The sequence below is a fragment of the Calypte anna genome, chromosome 10, assembly GCF_003957555.1.
Source record: "Calypte anna isolate BGI_N300 chromosome 10, bCalAnn1_v1.p, whole genome shotgun sequence".
In the NCBI taxonomy this organism is placed as follows: domain Eukaryota; kingdom Metazoa; phylum Chordata; class Aves; order Apodiformes; family Trochilidae; genus Calypte; species Calypte anna.
In genome coordinates, this window is record NC_044256.1 from 19,720,312 (window position 1) to 19,746,388 (window position 26,077).

The 26,077-nt window shown below is 40.4% G+C and overlaps 2 protein-coding genes and 1 non-coding gene across 5 annotated transcripts; 1 reads left to right on the top strand and 2 right to left on the bottom strand.

The window, feature by feature from the left end:
* Positions 1 to 2,152: 2,152 nt before the first annotated feature.
* Positions 2,153 to 17,229, top strand: DIS3L (DIS3 like exosome 3'-5' exoribonuclease). 2 transcript variants are annotated; one of them, XM_030457163.1, is made up of 17 exons: positions 2,153 to 2,327; positions 4,048 to 4,201; positions 4,852 to 4,980; positions 5,541 to 5,676; positions 6,979 to 7,155; positions 8,055 to 8,133; positions 9,041 to 9,220; positions 10,181 to 10,350; positions 11,129 to 11,290; positions 11,978 to 12,225; positions 12,879 to 12,971; positions 13,562 to 14,095; positions 14,290 to 14,444; positions 14,546 to 14,724; positions 15,079 to 15,224; positions 16,472 to 16,646; positions 16,723 to 17,229. In XM_030457163.1, exons 1-17 carry the CDS (start codon positions 2,198 to 2,200, stop codon positions 17,029 to 17,031), a joined length of 3,156 nt encoding a protein of 1,051 aa, XP_030313023.1. In that variant the 5' UTR covers positions 2,153 to 2,197; the 3' UTR covers positions 17,032 to 17,229. The 2 variants fall into 2 exon arrangements, with proteins under 2 accessions (XP_030313023.1, XP_030313024.1); XM_030457164.1 differs by having other exon boundaries at positions 2,153 to 2,248; positions 16,723 to 17,160.
* A 78-nt stretch (positions 17,230 to 17,307) lies between these two features.
* TIPIN (TIMELESS interacting protein) lies at positions 17,308 to 24,235 on the bottom strand. 2 transcript variants are annotated; one of them, XM_030457165.1, is made up of 8 exons: positions 23,783 to 24,235; positions 23,295 to 23,454; positions 22,863 to 22,956; positions 22,219 to 22,294; positions 21,225 to 21,347; positions 20,696 to 20,759; positions 18,685 to 18,879; positions 17,308 to 18,394 (listed from the first exon to the last, which is right to left on the bottom strand). In XM_030457165.1, exons 2-8 carry the CDS (start codon positions 23,425 to 23,427, stop codon positions 18,228 to 18,230), a joined length of 852 nt encoding a protein of 283 aa, XP_030313025.1. In that variant the 5' UTR covers positions 23,428 to 23,454; positions 23,783 to 24,235; the 3' UTR covers positions 17,308 to 18,227. The 2 variants fall into 2 exon arrangements, with proteins under 2 accessions (XP_030313025.1, XP_030313026.1); XM_030457166.1 differs by having other exon boundaries at positions 23,787 to 23,828.
* LOC115598898 lies at positions 19,687 to 19,822 on the bottom strand. The gene has a single exon (XR_003988006.1).
* Positions 24,236 to 26,077: the final 1,842 nt, after the last annotated feature.

Consider the following 26,077-nt stretch of genomic DNA (forward strand, 5'->3'; position numbering starts at 1 on the left):
GTTATAACACCTCCTCCTCCACATATGTTTGAGAACTTGGCTTCTGAAAATCAGTTTCTTACAGATGGTACTTACATTTACTGGCATCAATTGGTATTAGTCACTGGAGATACACATTTTATCAAACATGTGAAAAATAAGAAGTAGAATAAACAGGAACATACAGTGACATACTGCCTTGGCTCTTTCCCAGTCCTTTTTGTTCCTAAGGACAAACACTAGATAGCTTGCACCACGGTATTTATGTTCAAGTTAGGTTACAATGTAAGCAATTAATTAAGAAAGTATGAATGCTTTTCTACTAGTCAAAATAATAATCATCCAAATGCCATCTTCATAGCATTACAGCTTTATTTACAGAGCACTGACTCAGACCCAGAAACAATACACTGGTCTTGTGACCTTCCATTGCTTTTCTGTTTCATCTTGAACTAGACTTACTATTTCAGTACTTTCATCTTCCCTTTGGTAAATGTGAAGAATAGTGGTGCCTACTGTAAATTAGCTGACATAAGGGCTTGCCAGCACTCTTCACACACCCTCACCCCTTTCCCCACCTCAGCTCCCTGAGTCCTGATGACACAAAACCAGATGATCTGAGGAACAGACCTGGGATTTCACCTGGAAGATGACATAAAAAACCATGGAGGTTCACAAGCATGCATTTATGCAGGACTGCATCTTAGGCACAGCAAGACATCCTTGTTTTCTTGTTCTTCCCTGGACTCTTTTCAATTCTCCAGTGCCTGCAACACCAAAACATCACTGCCCTTGTGATAAGAAACCTAAAAACAAACAGAGAAAAAACTTGCATGTATTGTCACCACAGCTACCCTATCCTCACACCACTGCAGCCTAACACAGCTTAACAGGTTCTTCTCATTTGCCTTCCATGGACACCTCAGCCATTTTTTCAGTGTTTTCTCCACTCCCTGCCCCCCCCCCCCCCCCCCAATCTCTCATTTTTCTCTCACTGAAAGGGAATCTGTCCTCCCTGCTCACCCAGTGAACACCAGCAAGGGCTCTCCCACGGCTCAGCACCTGCTGCTGGTCCCTCAGCCCTCACCTGGCACCAGCCCCTCAGAATTTCCCCTCATCTGCAGCCCCACTTCCCTCACCTCCATCCTGCCTATCCCTCAGAACATTCCCTCAGCTGCAGTCCCAATTCCCTAAGCTCGTTCCCGCCTTCCCCTCAACTGCAGTCCCGCTTCCCTCAGCTCCATCCTCCCTATCCCTCAAAACATTCTCTCACCTTCATCCTGCCGACCCCTCAGAGCATTCCCTCACTTCCATCCCTCAAAGTTTCCCCTCACCTCCATCCTGCCGACACCTCAAGAGCATTCCCTCACCTCCATCCCCTCAGTCCCTCAGAGCATTCCCTCAGCTGCAGTCCCAATTCCCTCAGCTCGTTCCCGCCTTCCCCTCAACTGCTGCCCCCCCTCCCTCACCTACATCCTGCCTATCCCTCAAAGTTTCCCCTCAGCTCCATCCTGCCGACCCCTCAGAGCATTCCCTCACCTCCATCCCTCAAAGTTTCCCCTCACCTCCATCCTCCCAGTCCCTCAGAAAATTCCCTCAGCTGCAGACCCGTTTCCTTCGGCGCGTTCCCGCCTCCCCCTCAACTGCGATCCGGCTTCCCTCAGCTCCATCCTGCCTATCCCTCAAAACGTTTCCTCACTTTCACCCTGCCTATCCCTCAGAACATTCCCTCACCTCTATCCTGCCTACCCCTCAAACTTTCCCCTCAGCTGCGATCCCGCTTCCCTCAGCTCCATCCTGCCTATCCCTGAAAACATTACCTCACCTTCATCCTGCCTATCCCTCAGAACATTCCCTCACCTCTATCCTGCCTACCCCTCAAAGTTTCCCCTCAGCTGCGGTCCCGCTTTCCTCAGCTCGCTGCCGCCTGCCCCTCAGAGTCTCCTCATGCCCCTCAGCTCAGTCTCCGCAAGTCCTTCATCCGCACACTCGTTTCCCTCAGCTCTCCTTACCACCCAGCCCGCCCTTTTCCCTCAGCTCACCCTTCCAACCCCATCCCGCCCTTTTCCCTCAGCTCACCCTACCAACCCCAGCCCGCTCTTTCCCCTCCCCGCCACCGAGTTCCTGCCCCGTACGTTTCGCACCGCCCCTCTCTCCATGCGCAAGCGCCCTGCCAACAGCGGGCCTGGCCGTGGGGCCGCCGCTTCCCGCCGCCCTAATGATCCGCACGGAGAAAGTGGTGCAGCTGCGGGGCCAGCACGGCCGCTCGGTGCGTGTCGTGCGGGAGCATTACCTCCGCCCCGACGTGCCGTGCCGCAGCGCCCTGTGCCGGGCCGCCTGTGTTCGGGGTGAGGGGGCTGCCGGCGGGAGGCTGGAGAAAGAGGGGGGGGTCGGGACTCCTGGGAGGAGAGAGCAGAGGGGATCCGGACTGCCGGTCCCGGGGGGGGTTGAGGGTGCAGCTTGTCCCGAGGGTCCCTTGTGCCTCAGCTCACGTCCGTCAAAGTTGGGTGCAAAGGGTGCTGAGCCCAGGGCAGGGGGGATCCGTACGGCCTTGATGGGCCTGAGGGGACCCTGCGCGGGTGCGGAAAGCAGCGCAGAGGGGGGACACAAGCGGTGCATAACAGAGAAATATCGCCGGGAGAGAGGAGGTGGGGGTCGGGGTGGGGTGGGGGAGCCCGAGGATCGTCCCAGATCTCCCCACTGCTGTCCCCATCCGGGTGTGGATGGAGCATAAAAGATGTGGGAAAACCCAAATGGTACCAAATCAGGGATGCAGCAGAGGTGTTCCTTGAAAGCAAAAGCGTTCAGGAATAAACGCGATGCCAAGGGAAAGAGAAAAAAAAGAATTGAGGAGTTAGTTGGGGCAGTATTGAACTCTGAGCAGTTCACAGTGATAAAAGGCTAAGGGATGCTGCAAGCTTCACGCTTTATATTTTTTTAAAGGATCTCTTAAAAGCACATGAATTTCCTCATGTGGTGGTTTATAGCATGAATTAAATTCTGTACGTACCTGTTAAGTATTCTTACAGTGTGGCCAAGCGATTATCGTGAAGCAATTGTAATTCTGCACCTTCTGTTATGTCTGTTCGGTAATTAAATGTAATTGCCTGTGATATATTTGGCCCTTGCAGACACGGGAAGGCTGCCAGCATCTCCGATGTCTAGATTTGTTGTTGTTTTTTTGTGTTATTATGTGCATCATAGAGCGTCATGTGACCTTTGGTTGATATTTTGGGTTGGTTTGGGTTTTTTTGTGGTTGTTAAATAGCACGATTTATTTGGTGCAGGAAACCAACAGGCAAATAACTAACTTAATATCCAACCACTATTTAAATCAATCAAATTATTTGCTTATCTAAAAGAAAAAGATGAGAATTTTAATGTGTTTTTTGTTTTGGTTTGGGTTTTGGGGGGGTTTTTTTGTTTGGGTTTTTTTTGTCTTTTGCACCAGAATTGACACAGACACCATCACTTTTAGTTTAGGTGCCTGTTGCAACTGCTACCTAGGATGTCAGGATTAGTGATAGTTACTGCTCCCTAATACATTGCATTTGGTTATCAGTTCCTTAAAAGACAAATTACAAGCACACAGCAGGAAAAAAAAAAAGTCTAACCTCTTTTTCCATGCCTAACTTCCCTTCTTCTGGGCTTAAATGTAAATTCTAAGTTAAATGTAAATTCTTATGCTTAAATGTAAATCCTAGGTCAGATGAGTGTCAGAATATTTCCCTCTGTAATTATTCTGGGCAGCTCAGAGGTGAGGTTGTTTCATTCCTGACTCTCCACTGTGTGCTGATCAAACTTATTTCCTGTCCTGTGGAAAGCTGGCTGCATAAATCACATTACAGGTGCCCTGCCTGCTTAGAAATTATTCTGATGTAAATGCACAGTTTAGGCAAGGATGGCTTAGTATGGGCAGCTTGCATAACTCTTCAAGTGACATTTCACTTTTGATGCTCTTCTGAATTATTAATATTAGTTTTCTTGTATTGCAAGTATCTGTAAGAAACCAGTGTTGGGTTTTAAACTGAAAGTTTATAAACGTTTAAATTCCCAATTATGTTTTAGATGGCAAATTGCTGTCGGATGATGTTACACATTATGTTGTCCCTGACTGCAAGGTTGTTCAGGATTACCTCGAGATTCTTGAGTTTCCAGAGCTGAAAGGTATTATTTTCATGCAAACAGCATGTCAAGCTGTGCAACATCAAAAAGGACGCAGGTACTTGCCCTATTATAACTTACTTCTAATTTAGATTGAGCTAAAGATACTTTGTAAAAACTATTTAAACTCAGTAACTCAATAACATAATGTCAGCAAATATACTGTGCTTCCTTTGGTTTTAGGCCTTTCAAGTATCTTAATGTAATTTTATAGAAGGGAAAGAACTGTGATCTTTTGTGATCCACAGATATCAATACCTGTTGTAGTTTTCACTGGGTAGGAGTGATATTAAACTTGTAGCATTATTAAGTAATCAGATGGCTTGAGACAAGACTTAAGGAGACTTTGGAGTAACAATATATTGTATGCTGCTGCTAGTATATGGGCATGGTTGGGGTTTGCTGTGTTAAAGATGGAGCACTTGTCTCTGTAAAGCAGTTAATCCTATTATATGGTACTAACATTTTCAAACATTAATGTGTGAGTGACCATATGTTTAAAAATCAGAAGCATTCATAAGGGAAATTAGAAAAGCTTGCTCACAGATGATGTTGCAGATCTGATCGTTGATGATATAGTTTAATGGATCCATTTCTTTATGAATGAGAGTACTTGTCCTTGAGTTTTTCTGCTGCATTTTCATCTGGGGTTAAGAAGACACTATCAAAAGAAAGCACAGGTCTATATTTATCTTTTGCATATTCTAGACAGCACAACAAGTTAAGAAATCTGATCAAGGATGCTCGTCATGACTGCGTTGTCTTTGCTAATGAATTCCACCAGGATTCTTACTTGCCAAGAGAAAAGGGAGAATCCACAGAGAGATGGCAGACCAGGTTTGTTTTAACTTATCATGACATTGTGTTTAGGATAATTACCAGGCACTGAATAAGAAAAATTTCATACTCTTGCTCAGCTTTGCTCTGGAATAGTTCTCAAAAGCTGAAAGTCTGGGTTGTGCTTTTGTGATTAACCAAGTGTCAATGTTGTTTTCTTAGGAAGACAGAGAAAAATGTACTTAATTACATGCAATAATGCTAAAAAAACCCCTTGGATTATTTTCAAGTTATCTATTTTACACTACATGCTTGTAGTGTATTAAATAGATCATGCACACCTTATTGGCCTTTCACATGTCACGTTTGATAGCTTGCAAACTCCCCAGCACTGGAGTCCTGGAAGTTCCAAATTGCTCTTTTACAAATTTTCACTGAGAGGAACAATATGTTATGTTGCAGCTCATAGAAATGTTCACAGACAGAAGGTTCATGCAGCTTGGTGCATATATCTCAAAAGTATGTGTGTTAAACCAAACCATTTATACAAAGCCTGCAAATATCCTGCACGTAGCAAATGAGATATGGCAGAAATCTTACTTCAAACTTTGCTTTTTTAGGAGTATTTACAATGCAGCAGTTTGGTATTATAATCACTGCCTGGGTCAGATGCCAGTTGTTATGGTTACAGAAGATGAAGATGCCATCAGGCAGTACGGAAATGAAACAGAAGGAGTATTTGTGATTTCCTTTAAGGTAACATGCCAGAAAAATAGAAAATGGTTTCCTTTATGCTGCATCAAAATGGTGAAGCAAGTACATTAAAACCCAATATATAGTGCAAATAATTTCAGAGTTTACATTTAAGAAAACTGTGATGCTAACTCATGGCTTCATTTGTCAAAGAAAGCAAAGATGTCAGTCATGGGAATGTAATAAAAATGGTGGCAGTGAAAAAAACAGAACTGAAAGGAAAAGCAGCTGTTTTAAAGACAGAGGTCATAGAATCATAGAATTGGCTGGGTTGGAAGGGACCTCAGAGATCATCGAGTCCAACCCCTGAACCACCGTTGCGGTTGCTAGACCATGGCACTGAGTGCCACATCCAGTCTCTTTTTAAATATCTCCAGGGACGGAGAATCCACTACTTCCCTGGGCAGCCCATTCCAATGTCTGATCACCCTCTCCATAAAGAAATTCTTTCTAATATCCAACCTAAACCTCCCCTGGCACAACTTAAGACCCTGCCCTCTTGTCTTGTTGAAAGTCGTCTGGCAAAAGAGCCCAACCCCCACCTGGCTCCAACCTCCTTTCAGGGAGCTGTAGAGAGCGATGAGGTCTTTCTTATGAGCCCTTTTCATTGTTTTCCTTGTTTTTAAGAAATTTGGCATTGATGAACAATGATTTCTTACCTCAGGTATCTGTAGCATAAATATCCACCATTGTTATTCTGCCAGTTTACTTTTGCCTTCACTACTTGGGATACATGAGAAGATATTTCATTCTTTATTTAGCTGTTGATCTCTGACACCACTTGTATTCCCTGGGATGTGTGGGTGGGAGATTTATGTTTGGCTGTGAAGTGATGTTGAATAAAACCAGGACCAATCAGATTGACCTTAAAGCTGTATAAAATTTTTGATGCTTGTTTTTTTGTCTTTTTTTTAAATTGCTACGAGGCAATGGAAAACAGTCCAAATGTAGCATAAAAAAATCATAAAAAGTGTAAAAATAATGGTGAGTTGCTAGTTTGATGGTTCTGCTATGGCACTTCACAAGATTTATGTAGTCTGGATGGGTTATACTAAAAAAAGTTTGCTAATCTCTAGCTTAGGGTGCTGTCTTAACAGTCACTTCCTCTTTGGTGTATTTAGTATTATTTTAGTTGAATCTAGAACAAATCTTAGGTGTTTAAACAGACACATCATTACTACTTGCAAGTATTACTTGAGTATATCATGTCAGACAGCTCTGGTCCATTATGTTCTTCCCATATGGTCTCTGCATTATTAGAACAGAGAGCTCTAAATACCATCATGTTTGTTTATGTGCATACAGAATTACTTGGATAACTTTTGGCCTGACTTAAAGGCTGCCCATGAACTCTTTGACTCAATACTTCAAGCTCGGCGTGAACGGGAGAGTGAAAGCCAAGAAAACAATGGGAAAGAATATCCTGAGCACTTACCTGTGGAAATACTGGAGGCTGGGATCAAATCTGGAAGATACATTCAGGTGATTTGCTTTATAGAGAGCACAGGCAGAACAATGCAGTGTTGTGGTTGGTGCCTGTAGTTGCCTGAAAGAGGCTGATTAGAGAAAGAGATACTGATACAGTGGGCAGAGGGAAAGGAGAGAAAAAAGCAAGAGGATGGGAGGTATTAGAAGTCTCCAATTATTTCCCCCATTTGATCTTGTGAACAGATGCAGGTTTTATTTTCTGTTGGAGAAGGAAAAACAAGTATTTGATATTGAGGATCTTAAGTTTGTTACGGGTTTGTCTTCTGGCTGGTAAGTGAAATACCTGTAAATTGAGAAACAAAGTGTGATGTGAAGGAGCTGGATACCATTCTTAAATACAAATAATGCTGCATGGGGGCATTATTTCTTCATTTGCAGAGATATCTCAGTCATTGAAATCAATTTACAGTTTTATGGCTGTTCAGAGCCTTAATACTGATTGTTGGTGGACAAGAGTCCTTCTTTTAAAAATAATTTAAAGAATTAGAGTTGGTAAATTGTTCTTTTCCTGACCATTTCAGCAGTGAGGAATAGAATATGAACAGAAAGACTGAGGTTTTTCATTCCTGTAGGAATAACTCCAGATTCTATATTAAGGCAGGCAGCAAAAGTAATCTTGTATTGCCTGTGGTTTGAATAGAAGACCCTTTACTATCTTAAAATTAAACTGAGCATTTAAAGGAACTCAGCATTCTTTTCCCTGAGTGAGTACTTAAAGTTGTGCATTGTACATTCTCTCCCTATAGAGAGAACAGTCACGTTCAAAATAACCTCCATATCACTAAAAACTACTGATTTCTCTAAAAATAATGGTGAAACCAAAAGTTTTCAAAGTTGGCTAGTCAGAAGTGTGGCTGTTTCATTCTGTTTATCAGTTTGTTGTTTTCTTTCAGGGTACCCTGAATGTCAATAAACACAGAGCACAGCTGGAAGCTTTTGTTCGGCTTCAGGGATTCGGCAGCAAAGAAACAGGTGAGAGGACAATGAGAGGATTTATTCAGTGCCTTTTTGGCACTGACTACACTTGCTGCATGTAGCCATATGTATGTAGCTGTTCTTTTATGAAAGATGAAAGCTGAGATACTCCCAACACTTGGGTTATCTTCAAGGGCCAGAAAGGAGGCTGAAGATGAACCCAGAGGGTGGGCTTGTGAGAAAGCAGTACCCTGGATGTCCTTCTGCCTCTTTCTTAGTGCTTTTCATATTCTGCTGAAGAGTTTCCCTGGATCTTTTGTGAAGTTAACTCATTTGAACATATTTGACTGAAAAATCTGCATGGGTGTTGGCAGGATCAGGAAGCTGGTCATTGGTCACAAAAGGAAAAATACCTTTTGGTTCAGATTGGAACAACAGTATTGTCCTTGTGGTATGAGTTAGTAATAAAGAATTTTGAAGGAGCAGCCCATTATCCTTGTACTGCTGTGTTGTACCAGCTTCCACCTGTAAGGACTTTGACATATTTCTGTGACAGACTCTGTAGGCACACCTGTGTTCAGTATACTCATCTTTTTTTTTTTAGAAGTGTTTCAGTCTGGACCATGCCCTGATAGTATTGCAATGGTTTCCATAATTTAACTGTGTTGTGTGGTTTTAAAGCTGCTGCCTAAGAATACTGAACTCATCCCAGCCTATGCTGCTTTTTATCCAAGAGTTCACTTACAGAATTGCATAAAAACTTAAAAAACAAAACAAAACAAAAACCAAGCCAAAATGAGGGAAAGTTTTTCAGTTTCTTGCAATATTAATTACTTGCTGGTAGTCCCTTTTTGGAAGAAATCTTGTTGCAAATGTTATTTTCTCTTATTTCAGCAGAATGCTGCCAAGAGTGGAGGGATTTCAGTTTTTTAGCAGTTTGTGCTTCTATTTATTTTAAATACAGATCTTCAAAGTGACATCCTAATTTATGGGGCCAAAGCTCGAAACCGTGCGATCCACGGCGATGTGGTAGCTGTTGAGTTGCTACCTTTGCACGAGTGGAAAGGAAGGACTGGTGCCCTTTGTGAAAATGAGAGTGATGATAAAGCACCTGCAGACACCACTGGTGACCCCATGCCCACAGGTAAAGCAGACAGTGTGATACAGTGTTCTGCTAGGGTCACCCCACTTCTTTGATCCAAGCTGTGTTGTACCCATCATTATATCATCACTTCCCTCAGTTTCTATCACATTTTTTTGCACTTTAGTAAATCTGAAGTGATTACCCCAAATTATTCTAGCATATCCCAATAAAGAAGCCACTAAATTATTTTTTAATGTGAAACCCCACCTTTTTTTTTCCTCTTTAAGTTGCAGAAATAGCTGCATTACTCTACTTCCCTTCCTAAAAGACTGAGTTTACAATAATTTCTACCCAAATTCATGCTGTCAATCCACAGCTCTACAAGAGACAAACTGCCATCCTAGTACAGACCAATTTATCAGTGTGAACTGAAATCCTCCACTGTCACTGTTGATTACACAGAAAGATAACAGCTTCCTTTTTATTCCTCAATGACAAATAATGTTCAAAATGAAAAAAAAAATATTTTAGATGAAGAATTACCTTACAGTCTGGCATGCCTGTGTACTGTGGTAACAACAGGTACAGCTACATCTTAACAGTTCCCAAACAGTTTTAGGTGGTCAATTCTCTTCCTGCAAGAAGAGAATTGATTTTGATTTGACTGTTTGATTTTGATCTTTGCTATGAAAAATTTTCTTTATTTTTTACTAGAATTGGCCACATTTCAGTGGTACTGGGAATCTCAGAATAATTTAGGTACTATATCAATTGAAATTATACAATGAGTTAGCCTCCATATAAATAAAAGCTCATTAAAAATCTGGCTGTGTCATCAGTAATTTATAACACACTTGTATTGCTGTCTGCACACCATATGGTGTTAGCAATTGTAGTTCAAATCTGTGGCCACATGAATTCATGTTACAAAGCAATGAATCTTCTATACCTCCCACATATTTTCTGTCATGTTCCTGCCTAACTCATTAATGTACAGTTGACAATGTTATTTTTTAAAAGGTAAAGTTGTTGGAATAATTCAAAAGAACTGGAGGGATTATGTTGTCACTTTCCCCTCTAAAGAAGAGATTCTGCCCCAAGGCAGAAATGCTCAGAAAATCCTTGTTACACCTTGGGACTACAGAATTCCCAAAATCCGGATCAGTACCCAACAAGCTGAAACATTACAGGTAATTTGTCAGAAGTATTTCTCTATTCTGTGTTCCTACAAAGTTGGGTGGGTGTTGTATGCTCTAAGGATGTTTTCCTTGGCAAAAAAGACAGGTGAAACTATTACTCTGAAGTTAAGCCTGTGAGAGTAGTTCAAGTTCTGCCTTGAAGAAATGTGTTCAGTTCCTGTCAAAACTATCACCTTGAGGTAATAAACCTTATTTGAATTCTGAATTTGGGCCACAGTCTGGGTACCCTGAGCATTTATATAGTACTTGCTTTGCTTTTTTTCTGCTAAATTAAGGTTGATATTAGGGGTATAAATTGCAACAGCCCATGTGGTTTTATTTGATCTATGACTGTGTGTAATTGATAGAAGTGCTATTTTCAGCAAATAATGAATAGTGATGATCAGTCTGGCATTGCTGGAGAAAGAAACATGGTTTCCTTCATTCCTGGCCACTTTTGCCATGTAATGTTAAGTCCTTCTTCACAGCCAAGAAGTAAATTCCAGTTTTGTCTTTTCTGGTGTAAGAATATTTTTGTACATCTGAGCTTTGCTTTTTTTATATATACTTTAAGATAGATACTGTCCATATAATGACCCCCAAGTGGGTCCCTAACCATGAAATAAATTTAATTCTCAGTATTTATTTGGATGCTTCTCATTGTGGGTTTCTTTTTCCTTTCTATAACATTTTTATAGTCACCATTCTCTCTGGATAGCCCCTGAAGGAATATTTATATTGATTGCTTGTCAGGAGCAGATTGCTGTTCTAACAGAATTGTCTTCTGCAGGAGTACAGAGTTGTTGTGCGTATTGATTCTTGGGAATCAACCTCTTTATATCCAAATGGACACTTTGTGAGAGTTTTAGGAAGAATTGGAGATCTTGAAGGGGAAATTGCAGCTATTCTGGTGGAGAACAGCATCAGTGTGGCCCCTTTCTCAGAAATCCAGGTTAGTCTTTGTGATTAGATATGTTCTTTTCTCTTGTTTTCCAAGGTCTTGTTTCTCAGAGAATGGGACCTTCTTACAGGTGGATGTCTTAGTTTTTCAAAGCTGGGAATTTTTATAGGTTATTTTTCAGGAATTATTTTGTATCAGTGTGCTACAGACACTCCAAAGTCAAGAGTGGTTTTAAGACAATGTTTACTATAAGATTCCAAACTCTTAATTCTAATTTGAGGTAGACTTTTAAGATATTACTGTCTTTTATACATAGTACTGATCATAAAGGCACAGACCTATTGAAACCATTGCCTTAAATCCTTCTGTCTTCAACCAGGATGGGAACCAGCTTTCATAGATCAGTATTTTCATTGTTCCTATGAGTCTTTGTAAGATAAAGAATAAAAAACCCAAATAATATCCAGAGGTGATGTTTGCCAGAGCTGTCATATCACCACAAAAACATAATTTTAATTCTGTCCTTTTAATTCTGTTTAATACATTCTGTGAAGTAAATGTGATTGACTTGGAAAATGCAAAGAGCAAGTTGTCTAGGATTTAAAAATACACAAAGGGATTAACAGCAGAGAAAAGGAAAAGCTATGAAAATCTAATTTGTTGGCTTGGTTTTTTTGTTTGCTTCTTTTTATAATAGAGAGATGAAAATGTATCTTCACCCATAATGTTTTTGTACAGATGAGTGAAATGCCTGTGAGCTCTTCAAAGAATCCCTGGAAAGTGAATCCAGAGGAGGAAGGAAAACGTCTGGACTTGAGAAATACACACTTGATCTTTAGCATTGACCCAAAAGGCTGTGAGGACGTGGATGATGCACTCTCTGTGAGAACTCTGCCTAATGGGAATCTGGAGTTAGGTGTCCACATTGCAGATGTCACCCATTTTGTAGCAGCAAACTCCTACACTGATGTTGAGGCCAGAGCAAGGTAAATTCTTTTTGAAAAATTTGAAAAGTTACAAAGCTTTGAAGTTTATGATGTTAACTTGAGGAAACACTGAGATACAATGGAAGGAAACATTCTTCTCTCATGTGGTGAAAACAGTTTTAAACCAGTATGTAACTAATTGCATTCTACTTTTATTTGGATAAAAAAAGCCTGCTGGAGAATAAAGTGCTTTCTAACCTACTGCTTCACCCTTTTGTTATAAAATTGCTTTTTTCCATGAAGTTTGTATTCCATGGGAAATGAATCTTAATAATTACAGCTGTTTTGAACTTAGACTGCTGAATCACTTTATGGAACGTATTCTTTGTAGATGTAAAAAAATTGAAACTGTATAGGCAGCAGGTGTTTGGTATAGCTGTTAAATTACCTCTTCTTAGTGGAGCATATTTTGTACAGCCCTAGTTCTGGCCTTAATGGCAGCTGAAGATACCAAGGAAGGCAAAATTAGGCTTCTTATTTAAATCATTTCCCTTTGGAATTGCACACGTGTAGGTTCTATAAGAATAAACTGTTAAAATCTTGCAATGCCTCTTGTTTTGCTGAAGTTACACTAATCCCACAGACTGCTTGGGATGGTACACACACACTGTGAATCCTTGTGAGAAGAACAGTCACTGTGTTTTATTTCTCAGGGCAACAACTTACTACTTAGCAGATCGTCGGTATGACATGCTGCCCTCTGTCCTGAGTGCTGATGTATGTTCCCTTCTTAGTGGAGCTGACAGGTGAGATTTTGTGTATTATTCCTCTAATTCCTTCTGAAATGATTCCTACTATTTGTAAGTGAAGTAGTAGGGAAGCACAAAAAACCTGAATTATTCTACACTGCCTGTCTCATCCTCCAACGTGTACCCTTAGCAAGTTGCCTTGCATCTGTGTGAATGGTCATGTTTTTCTTATTCTTCTATTCCTCAAACATGCCATTTATTACAATTTGCTGGGTTAGTTGGCCAGCTGGCATGAAATATATGCAGGAAGTAGGTATGTTCATTGAGGATAGAGGTGACTAATAAGATAAAAATGTATTAAAATTTCCATTGCAATGTAGCAGTGCTTTAAAATAGATGTGGCCTTGTATCTTAGGGGTGGATTGAAATACTGATGATATTTATTAAGTTGTGATACACAAGACTGAAAGACAAATGCATTAATTAGTGGCATTGCTGAGGATTGCTTTGGTTTATGAAGAAAAAGATGTTTGTATTAAAAAACCCAAACATAATACAACCTGTAAATGTGTAACAGTTGGATATGCTTGAAAATATAGTTTTAAGTAAATCAGGAGTACTTACAGAACTGTGATCTTATCTTTAAGGTATGCTGTGAGTGTCTTGTGGGAACTAGGAAAAGAGTCCTATGAAATTCTGAGAGTCTGCTACAACAGAACCATCATTCGCTCTGCATACAAGCTCGTGTATGAAGCAGCACAGGGATTATTAGATGGAGACACAAGTGCTGTTGATGATATCCCAGAACTGAAAAACTTGGATGAAAGAACTAGACAGAAGAAGTTGTCTGAGCTGGTCTGGGCAATATCAAAACTCACTGATATAGCACGACACGTTAGAGTGAAGCGGGACAGCCGTGGGGCTCTGGAACTAGAAGGGATAGAAGTCAGAGTGCAGCTGGATGATAAAAACAATATCCACGATCTCATTCCCAAGCAGCCACTGGAGGTGCACGAGACTGTAGCAGAATGTATGATTCTTGCCAACCATTGGGTGGCAAAAAAGATTTCAGAGAATTTTCCTCATCAAGCTTTGTTGCGTCAACACCCGCCGCCACGGCAGGAATTTTTTACTGAACTTCGAGAATGTGCCAGTGCCAAAGGCTTCTCAATAGACACATGGTATGTTTTATTACTTATCTGAAACACTTTTAATTAAAAGTGAAGCAATGACTTGGCTTGTGACAATGTTATTTTCACAAAGCATTATAGTAACTGTTAATCAATTTTTATGTGCTTTTTAATGCTATTTTTAACTAGAAGCTATTAATGATCAGAGCATAATTTCCTTCAGAATTAACTCTTTTTTTTGACAGGTCTAACAAAGCATTGGCTGAGTCTCTGGACAGAGCAAATGACCCTCTGGATCCAATTGTGAATAAACTCCTGCGCTCTATGGCCACTCACGCAATGTCCAACGCGTTGTACTTCTCGACTGGCTCTTGCCCTGAGGAAGAGTTTCATCACTACGGTCTCCTGTCCTTTTATCTTTTTCTACTGATGTTCTTTTCTTTTGAACTGGTAGGGGGGAAGCAGGTGATTGCTGAACACTGCTTTCCATTTTGTTCCTAGGACTTGCCTTAGAGAAGTACACACACTTCACTTCTCCCATCAGAAGATACGCTGATGTTGTTGTCCACAGACTCTTGATGGCAGCAACTCTGAAGGAAACTAAAGGAGATGTTAAAGATTATATATTCAGTAACAAGGATCTTCAGGAATTGTGCAAGCACATTAATAATAGGAACAGGGTAAGATGGTCATTCTGTGACTTGGGACACTCTATGCTGCCCAGTGGAGTGGGATACCAGTCCTGACTGGGGCTTTGGGCTGGTCCAGTGAAATAGTGTCACTTCATTTTTTTATTTATAATTCTTTGGTTGGTTGTTTTTTTTTTTAACAAATACCAGTTTTCTTCCCAGAGTGGTAGTAAAAGTGACTTCATATTTCACCTTTACTCCGTGTAAGATTTAATTTTATAGAGAATTTTTCTAGAGGATGGGTAAAGGAATAATGGGGAAAAAAAAAAGCTATGGAAATCAAGGTCCAGGAAGTACTTATTTAGGTAGTTTTGTCTTCTCTTTTTTTGTGGGGTGTGCTTGCAGGCAGCCCAGCGTGCTCAGAAGCAGTCTACTGAACTCTTCCAGTGCATGTACTTCAAAGACAAAACCCCAGAAACAGACGAGCGCTGTGTGGCAGACGGGGTCATTTACTCGATTCGCACAAACGGTGTCCTTGTTTTTGTACCCAGGTGAGTTTAGAGCTGGGACAGAATAGAAAAATAAGACCTAAGTGTCACTAGGATGCTGTGGGGACACTTCTGGTCCTGGAGAAAGGAAATGTGTATTTATAGCACAGCCTGGTGTTGATGACTGTAGCTTAGATGTTTGTTGTGAATTTTAAGTGGTGCTTTTCTTCCTCCAAAGGAGTTCCTCTGAGGAGAGGGCAAGACTGCTGGGCAGTACCTATTTATTTCAGAACACCAGGCAGACATATTTTGTCTAAGCAGCTGCCAGGGCAGAACAATGACTGGAATATCTCCCCTTAACCCCTGTACACCCCTTTTTTTGTTTTTTAAACAATAGAAAGTGATTTTCCAAATCCACACACATTCCTCAGCACTCTCTTCCCCCACTAGACTGTGGTTTTTGCAGGCTAGGAACACCTTTGGTGCAGCTGCTCCTTGTAGGCAGCAGGGAAGTGTGGAAGGAATGTTTACACAATGCTGTTTATGGCAGTAAGGCTCTTACCACTGCCTGGATCTCATCTCAGCCTTCATTTGACCAAGTAGAAATTCTTAGCATAAAGCTAACATTACATTTTCATTTCCAAACTTCTAAATCTTTATTTTTAAGTATACTGTGTTCTACTTACAGTATAAGTTGGCTAGTGAATGATGTAAGAAGGAACTGGTCACCACAGAGCTGGGTGGCAGTGCCTCTTGCAAGACTTGGCCAGCTCTTCAAGCTGAGGGGAAGTACCTTTCCTCTCCCTTACTGGCTCTTGACATTTTGGATTTATCAGCTTCTTTGTGCATTCCTGTAGTAATAATGTCTACCCAGGTAGCCATCTGGTGCAAGAAATGTAGGTGTTAAGAACTCTCCTGTTAAAGAGAAAAAAAATCTGATCTTTAAGCAACTTTTTTTAACAAAACCTTGCTCACTGAGCTGTCTGGAGTAACCTGTGCAGCTGCTCTTCTGCCATTATCAGGCCATGCCAGGCTCCACCCAACATGCAAGATAAAGGACCACTGACCCTTCAACTTTTGCTTCACTGCTTTTGAAACTCCTCAGTCTCCATGCTCTTGTTGTATGCTGTAAAGGTTTCTTTGGTAATGCACTTCAGTGTCCCTCAGGCAGGATTATCATGCTACAGTGTTTGCCCTTTTATGTTGCTTTCAGATAATCCTAGATAGTCACATTAGTTTCAGAAGTATGAGAACTGATAAGGATAAAAATTGTAACAACAGCTTCTCTCTGCTCATCTGCTTGTTTGTAGATATGGAATCAAAGGTGCTGCATATATGAAAAACAAAGAAGGATTGGTCATTGCTTGTCAGGGGAATGGGAGCTGTGAGTGGAAACCTGGATCACTTCATCGCTTTCAGAACAAAATTACTTCCACTGCAACCACTGGAGAATCGGTGACTTTGAGCCTTTTTGATCATATTACAGTGAGTATTTAATCTGAAGGGAGGTAAAAAGAAATAGCACCATCAGAAATAAAATAATTTGTATATTGCTTTTAAGGTGAGAATACTTGTACAGACTTCCCGCTGCCACGCTGACACCATCAAGCTTGAAATCATCAGGAATGCACCCTACCTGACTTCAGACACAGAGACTTCCCACAAGAGTTTTCATGGGGTGAAATCTGACCTAGTAAAAGAAGTCAGTCAGTCTGCAGAAGCAGCCCAGTATGCCCAAGAAAAACCAGGAATTGAAGTCATTGAGGACTATGAGGAGTACTGCCAGACCAAGGGAGCCAGCTTGTACCAGCTGCTGGAGGAGATCAGGGATTTGGCTCTATTGGATGTTTCAGCTGACTTTAGAACTTGAACTGTAATTGAGCAATATCTGCTTGGTGAGATTCTGCTATTGCTGTATTTGTATTGTATTTGTATGATTTATTTTTAAAAAACAGTCTATTTAAATATTCAAGAAACTAAATGTCTATTTTAAATAATTATTTTTCTCATGATGAACATGTATGAGTTTTAAAAAGATTTTATACATGATAAATCTCATGTTCCAGACCAGAAAGAGTGGGACCAGTTCTTTTAACTATCATTTTTAAAGGTTACTTTCCCCTGCTGTCTATAAATTACAGTATTTTCTACAGCTGATGGTTACCTTCCACTTTAGTTTAGTGTGTTGAACTCACAGCTACAAGGATACTAAAAGCCAACTCCTTCACACTCACCTAGAATACAGATTTATTGCAATTCTCCAGCTGCACATCTGGAGTAACAGCCACTGACATGAACTTATTTCATCTCCTCTTAGCTCAATTTCTCTTATGAACAACAGTCTGCCTTCTGCTATAGGAGAGAGCAGGCTCAGGGCTTTGCTGTTCTTGTGAGAAGAGGGGCTCTTGCTCATTCCACAAAGGGAAGAGCTGTAGTACAAGAGGGAAAAAAAGACTAATAATAGGATGAATTAGAGCCTCAAGACAGGGAAAAGAATCAGCCAAAGGCTGTACTTGTCTGTGAAGAGATGTCTGACAAGTACAAGGGATCTGTAAGTTTGGAGGGCCAAAGTCTAACAACTTCATACAAGAATTTCAGGCTTGACTTCTGTAATTTAATAGCTTCCATTTTATAAGCAAGTTAAAAAAATTCAATGCACCCATTCAGACCTAGCACTACCCTCTGTCATACATACCCTCTATTAAGAAAAAAGCTTTAATATAAACTTCACTGTCAATATCCCAGTTAAATAAGTTTGAGGTCAGTTGTATACAAAATTCAAAGTACTTCAAAAGCCTTTTTAACATTTCCTAAAGAATGTCACACCTGGAGGTAAAGATTGAGCAAACTGAGAACTTTGTTTCTGTTTTCAAAACTCTGCATACAGAGCTTCTCATCCTGGTTTCAAAAGCAGAGTTCTGTCCAAGGACACAAATGTCATTGTGGAGACTTCCATGAAGCCTCTGAAGGCAAAGAACTAAGAGCCACCAATGTTTCAGTGTAATGATAGCACTTAAAATGTTGGGGTCTTTCAGTCAAGAAAGACATTCAAAGTATCAGGAATGGTTACAGCTGTTCACTGGCATGTTCCCCTTCTTGAGCTTCAGTATCTCCATCTGCAGCTTCTGTAACAGCAACCTTGGTTGCAGTAACTTGAGTGTCTTCAGTCAGGTCAGTGGGATCTTGAACAGCTGGTGTACAAAACTCCTCTTCTGAGTAATGAGTGGAGAGCTCTGTTGAAAAACAAAAGGTTTCCTACCATGAGAAAATACTTCCTGTGTGTTTGACTGGACTTTATCACTAGAGATGACTGACATCAGGTGAAGCTATTGCAGCCATGGCCAGTAGTTCTGACATAGCTGAGGACAAATCTCACTCCAGGAACACAGTTTAAATGTGGATTACAGGTTTTGCTACTTACAGGAGAAGCAATTGCTACCATTTCCTTCAGCTGGCTCAGCAGCTGTTGTACAAGCTCCTCAGGCTACTGACCTTAACATTAACAAGTGAGAGAGCTGATTACCATCCTGTTGTGCCTGGCTGCTACACTGCATCTTTGCTTGCCTGCGCTCCAAGGCCAGCTGCCTGTTCCTCTGGATTCGCTGCTGTTGCTCTTCTGTCAGAGTGGTACCAGGCAGAGAACAGAGTTCTGCATTTCCAGAGCTGGGATGTACATCCTCAGTGCCTGTATCCAGTCCTTTGCTTTCCCCTCCACCATCTGGTTAAAAACGAGGGGGTGGGAGAGAACAGAAAGACAGAAATCAACACTTTGAACCTAGAGAGAGCTACAGCTAAGTATCTGTCAGGAGAACATTTAAAACTATTTCTATATTTTAAAGTTGTATTCACAGCTGAAGGCCATTCCATAATTTAGTTTTGATGGGCAATTTTCTCTCTAGATCCACATGCCTGATATACAAAGTATATAACAAATACTTATGAGAGATCCCAGAGACACAACAACAAATACCTGACTTTAGAGAAGCACTGTTAGCCACCACGAGCTGTGCATGAAGGTTTAATTCACAGGATCACAGAATTCACACCCTCCTTCATGAAAGGCCAGATAATTTTCTTCCCACCCCTACTAATATGACTCTGTCCTTTGGGAAGTTGCAGGACCAGTTACAGGGATCAGACAGAGGTTCAAACAGACACTGAAATAGTTGGTTTTGCAATTCAACATGCCACCAGTATGGAATATTTACTCATTTGCCAACATCAACACATGCAAAACAGAGGCAGTCCAACTCTATCAGACAAACTTCACCCACCAACAGAGAAGCAGAGCACTCTTTCAAGAGTGCCTAAGGCCAAGTATGCTTGTGCCTCTGCACCACCTTAAGCCTGTGAACAGAGAAGTTAGCTGACAACAAGGTTCTGGTTTTCAATACAAGTTTCTAGCTACAGTTTTAATTTCTAAAATGTAAGAAACCAACCCAAGTTTTTCAGCTGAAGACAGACCAGTTGTAGCAGCACACTCACTAACACATTGAAGAACAGATCAGGACTGCATTTAAATACCAATGTATGGAACCATCGCACAGAAAATCTGATGGCTCTACAGATCCTGTCGGCAGGAACCATTTGCTTCATTCTTTGTGGCTGCTTCTGGCTCCATTCCATCTCTAGCAAATGCAGCCAACACTGAAGACAGCCACTACCTGCCCAGAGGTTGTCCTCACAAGTGAGGCAAGGTTTTACCATCAGTTAACTCATTCACCACAACTCTAGACTGGCTTGTCTAGAGGCTGAGGTTCCAGTGACAATGGGTAGATAATTGTTATAATTGTTTCAAGAGAACCCCACAGTGAAAATGTGAAAACCTTAGGAATGATCATAAAGTTCTTTCATTTCTGCTAATAAAGTTTCTGTCAAACTGCCAGATGAACTCTACTCCCTCATTTTATAAAAAATAAAAAATGTTTCTTTCTAGTCTGCTAAAAGCATCTGATTAGAAGAGATTCCTCACTGACCCACTTGTGAAGTGGCTGGATTTTGATATTGGCAGAAGAAATATTTAATAGCAGCACACACCAGGACTGACACACAGATACCCACAAGTATCAGTGAGTATTTCCCTTCTGCAGAGCACTACACCCTGACTGCTCTGTAACAGCCTGGAGCATAAACAGGATAATGAGTATTTGATTTCTGCACCAATAAGATCCAAGCTCTTTAGACTGCACACTCCTAAGAGTAAAATATAAATCAGAGTGTTCACTTAACTGCAGTTTTGTGGTTTTTTTTTTTTTTTAAGAAAATTTCTAACAATGCTGATAATACCCATTTTCAAGTTTCTTTCAGTATAACAAGCACTTGTATTTATTTTTTTATATACATTATGTGGTGCTTAAGTCCAAATGCTAGTTCAGTTTTGTAACTAAACATCACAAGAGTGGTTTTAAAATAGCCAAGCATTGGACACAATTTCTTCTACATTAGAAAAACATGTCATGATCATTAACTTCAGATCAGCAGGAGGGGAGGTAAACTGATTTTAAACACTGAGCTACTGAATATCCAGCACATACCTTCATTACTTGCAAAGTCTTCATGTAAGATAGGAAGATCAAGCCTAATCCTCTTTAGGCAAGTCTGAAAAGGAAAGATTAAAATACTGATATTTCATCTGGAATAAACCTTTTCATGCAACACTGCTATCTTTTAAATACTACAACAGATTTCTCTTTATTACTCTAAGAATAATCCTTTCACTACAAGTGTATTTGACCCACAACTTTTAATGCTGTGGATTTTCTTCCCTACCCTTTCATCTATCACCTAGCCAGATGAAGCTGCAGTCTTCCTGAACCAGCTTTTTCACATTCAAATATTAAATAACAAACAAACAAAAGGCTGTCTCTAAATGTAAACTTAATATTTAAAAAACTAGGTGGTTTTTTTTTTAACAGAGATAAATTAATTAAATTAATTAACTTAAATAACATTATAGTCCTCAGCACTATGCACAGTTGTCTTTTGTGGCATAATTTTCTCCTAAACTTACCACTTGCACTATTTACTACTAAACAAAAAGGAACTGACAGGGACAACACATACCTGAACTTCCTTTTTGTTTCCTAAAGACTCCACTTTGTCAATAAAATCCTCAAATTGCAATTTTGGAAATAACCTGTGAGCCCAGTGCTCCATATGTCGGATGAGTGTCTTCAGGTCCTCTGCCTAGAGGATGAAACAAGATATCCAGCTGTAAAAAGCTCACTAAGTCAATAAACTGCAGAAGGAAATACAACAGAAGCATTTCTGAAAACATGAAGCATCTACATCTTGAGAGTCTGATGAAAATTTAAGTAATAGGAACACCTGGGTTGCTTTTCCTCTTACAATCCAGTCTGTACTGCACCACCAAGCTATGAGAACAAGTGACCTGAGCTCAGGAAGAGCATTTGCATGTGGTGTAATGCTCACAAGTTCTCCTTAAGCAACCCAGATTGAGAGTCAGACTGAAAAAAAATTCCATAGCTGACATTTCTTTTTGTATTTGAACACAGAAAAATGCACATCTAATAACCTTGCCTAGCAAAAACTTGTGCTCAGGTGAGCAGTCCTGCCTAGTTTCTCTGTGCTTCCAATTTCACCATGAATGTCTCCTGTAAACCTGAGGTGTACATGTGCTCTTGCAAAAACACCAATAGTATGATGATATTTAAAGAAAAATGTGCTTTGTGTGCTCAAGTGTAACCAGGAAAACGAGACAGTTTGTAGGGAAATTCCTGCTTTCTCTTAGCTCAAGTGACATGTTACTTTATTTTCAGTATTAAACTCTCCTGTAGAAAATACAAAGAGCCACAGACATGATATTCTAGTTTTGCAGTAGCGAAGAATAGTTTTAAGATCAAAATATTAATTCTGCATTCATTTTATTTATTTGTTAAATAAAGAGCTCTAAATCCCTATCAGGACACATTCAAATTCTGACAGAAACCAGGATTTAGTATCAACTTTCTCCAAAGCAGATAGGCAGCAATCTACCAACCCTAGATTAACCTCCTAGAAAACAAAACTGGAAACAGTTTCAAATAAAAAGTCTTACCTCATGCCCTTTACCCTTGAACTTTACATTGTCAAACATGTGCCTTAGGGCTGGAAGCCCTCTTTCAGAAATTAGCCTGTTAATAGGAAATAGGTGCATTTATTTGAAACCCATACTTTCTTTTATTTAAAAAGCAAGCAAACAAAACCACAAAATTAAAAATCAGACACAAACAACCCCTCACTAAATAGCCTAGAGCTCAATTTGAAAGAACACTCATCAATTTTAATGATAACAGCAAAAAAATGTTAAACTCCTTTATCTTTACACAGTGATTAATCAGCTCATACATAAACCAGGTGTAATACTGAGGTTTTTTTTTTTTTTTATTTAAAGAAATCTACAGTACTGTTCTGGTTTGAAGCAAAAACAAAGACCCAGGGGGAAGAGTCCTATGTATAAATTTCTCTTAAATTATTGGTCAGGTACTAAGTCCCAAAGAGACTTCCAGAAAGTTAGACAAGAAATAGTATTACAAAGGTAAGCTGGGAATAAAAAGGTTGGGGCAGAGCATGGAGGAGACACTTTCATCTCTAAAACTTTACTATTACCAAGCAGGAACCACAGTAACTTTAATCTCATTCCCTCACAGCCATAAACTGAATTTATCACAAAGAAATATTCTGTAAAAAACCAAAAATTACCTCTGTGCATCTAGTTTAGGCATGGGTCTTTTAACTGCTCTCCGTGGAGCTACAGCAGGATCCTTTGTTTGGGACTGCTGGTTTCCATCTGGCTCTAATAAAGAAAATAACACACTTGAAGTATATCACATTAAGAACAACTATAGATCACCTTTGAGTTATTTTTACCAACATTTTGTAGGAAGGGCTTGTTATATAGATTCATTTCTGTGAATATTTCCATGGGATACATGAAAATAAACTTTATCCCACAAGCTCAGAACCAGTAAAGCAACAACAATTTCAATTTGCAAACTGCTTTCTTAGCTCCACAAAACTATTTTTCTGCAGTAAACTCAAAAGTAGTGAAGTACAACACCAGCATTACTGATTTCACAGCATTTCATTGTCCATACTGCAAAAAAAGGATTTTTAGGCATCCCAAGTGCTCACCTCCATTAGCTTGAGCCCATTCAACATCATCTCTTCCTGGAGATGCAGGAGGTGGAAGAGGTGGGAACTTTTCATCTTCTATATTCTCATAATCAGGAAGATGAAACAATTTGCTCTCTAAAGGTTCTACCATTGCCACCAGATTCACTCCTTTTCCCACCTGCAAGAACGACAAGAAAAGCTGTTAAACAGCACTTATACACTATGTCTACAGCAAAAAACTGCCAACCAGATAAAAATATATGATAACAGATTAAGCAGCAGACACCTCATAGGGGGGGTGACACAACCCACCCACACGAGGCAGAAAACAAGTGTTTCTCAACTCATCAAAGCTCCTGGGAGTGGCAGCTATGGATCACTGGAACACATCTCAAGACAATGATTTCCAACGAAAGCACTTACCAGGACAGCTGTTTTCCATTCACAACCTCCTTTATCACAGGCTATACAGGGGGTTGGGTGGAAATTACTCATTTACAGCTTACCCACTTAAAAACGCAGACTGGAAGAGGAGGATTCGCCTTTCCCGGCTCCTCAGACAACGATAATTCCAGAGACTTCAGACAGCACAGCCGAACTGAGGATGACCCGGCCTCACCACTGCCGCGTTCACAATTTTACGGGAAAACTTTTCTCAGGTGTTTTTAGGAAGGAGAAGACACCCCAAGCAGCTCCGCACACACTGAGCTTCGGAGCCCAGCTCCAGGCTGCTAAACTCTGACAGAACCGGAGACTGAAGGAGTTCAGAGAGCGCAGGGAAAGAGCTCTCCAGGGCCAAACCTCCAGAGTTACAACCCGCCGAGCGCCTGGGAGTCCCCTCTTACCCCCGGAGCTACCGATGGGGAGAAGTGAGGCGGGAAAGGGCTCTGGGCCGCCTCCTGAGGGGAACCCGAGCGAGCGCGGCCGCCTCCGCCTCCTTCCCCGCCGAACTGACTGAGGCGGGCGGGCAGCGCGAGTATCGCGAGAACCCGCGGTCTCGCGAGATCACAGGCAGCCCGGGCTGAGGTGCGCGGCTGGAGGCGGCTACGTGACAGAGCGCATGCCCGGCCCGCGCTTTTGGCGCCAAAAAGTGAGGTCCCCGGAGCTGGTTTGCTGCCACCTCACCGGGCAGAAAGCGCTGAAGGGAAGAGTTTTATCCCAAACATGCGAGGTCCTCCGATGGCTCAGCCCCAGAAATGGGATTTAAAGCAGTGTATGCTAAGCCCGCGCTCACCTCTGAGGAAAGGACTTCCAGGACAGGTAGCGATCCCGAGGTTTTCTCCTCACAGATGCCAGATAAAGCCTTCTGGTAATGTGAACAGTTGGCAGTTGTCCAGGCTGTAATAAATACAGCAAGCCCTCTGAGGTTTGGCATGATTTGGTTGAGGGTGCAGAAACAAGGAGAGAAACTCCAGGCTGTGGTATCCTGTGCTTTTGTGTCTGAAAAATGCCGGTTTGGACATTCTACAGGTCAGTCTATAGAAGTGTGTCTGACTTAAATTATAGGCTCTGTTTAAGCAAAATTAGACAAGTGAATGTCAAATGTTAATTCATTAAGTTAATTGGTTTGCCCCTCTCTCTAAATTTGAATTTGATGTGTATCTCGTTAATTTAATGTATTCCATCTAATATGACGAAATAAATCATAGTTATTTTCCGGTTTAAAGAAAAAAACACTACACTTCAGTCAAAATTATCTCAATATCTAATGTTTAAAGTGTGTATTCCCAAATGCACCAGCATCTTTCATAGTCAAGAGTACATAAAAGGAGACTACCTTAATGGATTTAATGCTTTAATACTTCAATGCATTATCAGTGAATCATTTTTAACTTTAGATACGGACAATTTCTTCAGTTGACTGAGGCAGATAAAGTATGAAAACTGATATATTAATATGTGTTTATCAATTTCTGCAGCTCAGTTTGAAATTCTGCAGTTTATTAATTTGCAGCTCAAAAACTAAAGATTTGTGTCATAAAATAACTGAAAATCAAATGTCTATATTATGAGCTCTTTGCATTGAAAATAGTCATTCCTTATGTGAAAAAATATTTACAAATAATTAAGTTTGTATGTAGCCTGAACATCTGAATAATAACTGGTAGTCCAATAAAGCTTTTCAATGAGATGTTTTCCATAATAGTTAATGCTTGCCTTTTTGTTTGTTTTGCCTATGAAATAATTGCAATTTAAGTACTTAGCTAATGTCAACCAAACTTAGAGAGTTCAAGCTTTCAAAGTTCCCTGGAATTTAAAAAAAAAAAAAAAAAAGTGCTGGTATATAAAGGTATATAAAACATTATACATTATACAAAAGTTAAAGCAGAAACTTGCTTCCAGTCTGTGTTTGAGTGTAATAAAACCTTTGTCATGTATGCAATTGATTAATCGATATTTTTGAAGAGTGTTTAATTAGAGACTGGACTTGATGACCTAGGTAGTTCTTTCCAGTCCTATGTTCCTAATTAAATAAAAAACATACGGTGGCAGGCATTGATTGTTATTTTTCCTCAGGAAATGAATAACCAGCCACATGCTGATAAAATAATAAGTCGGGGAAAAAACAACACAGTAGCGTGCCTCTATTCTAGAAAACACTTGTGGTTTCTAGTTTAGGTGAAATGGAAACACTGTTTGTATTGAATTGTGTTGTTGAATTAGAAAAACTGCAGAAAATTAGTACCTTATTTTACATTTCAGTCTCGTTTCATGTTACAAGTAGCACACAGAAAGACAATACATAAAATTGAAGGGGTTTACTCCTATGGGAGTATTAGTTCTGCTAAACCCTTCTGTCT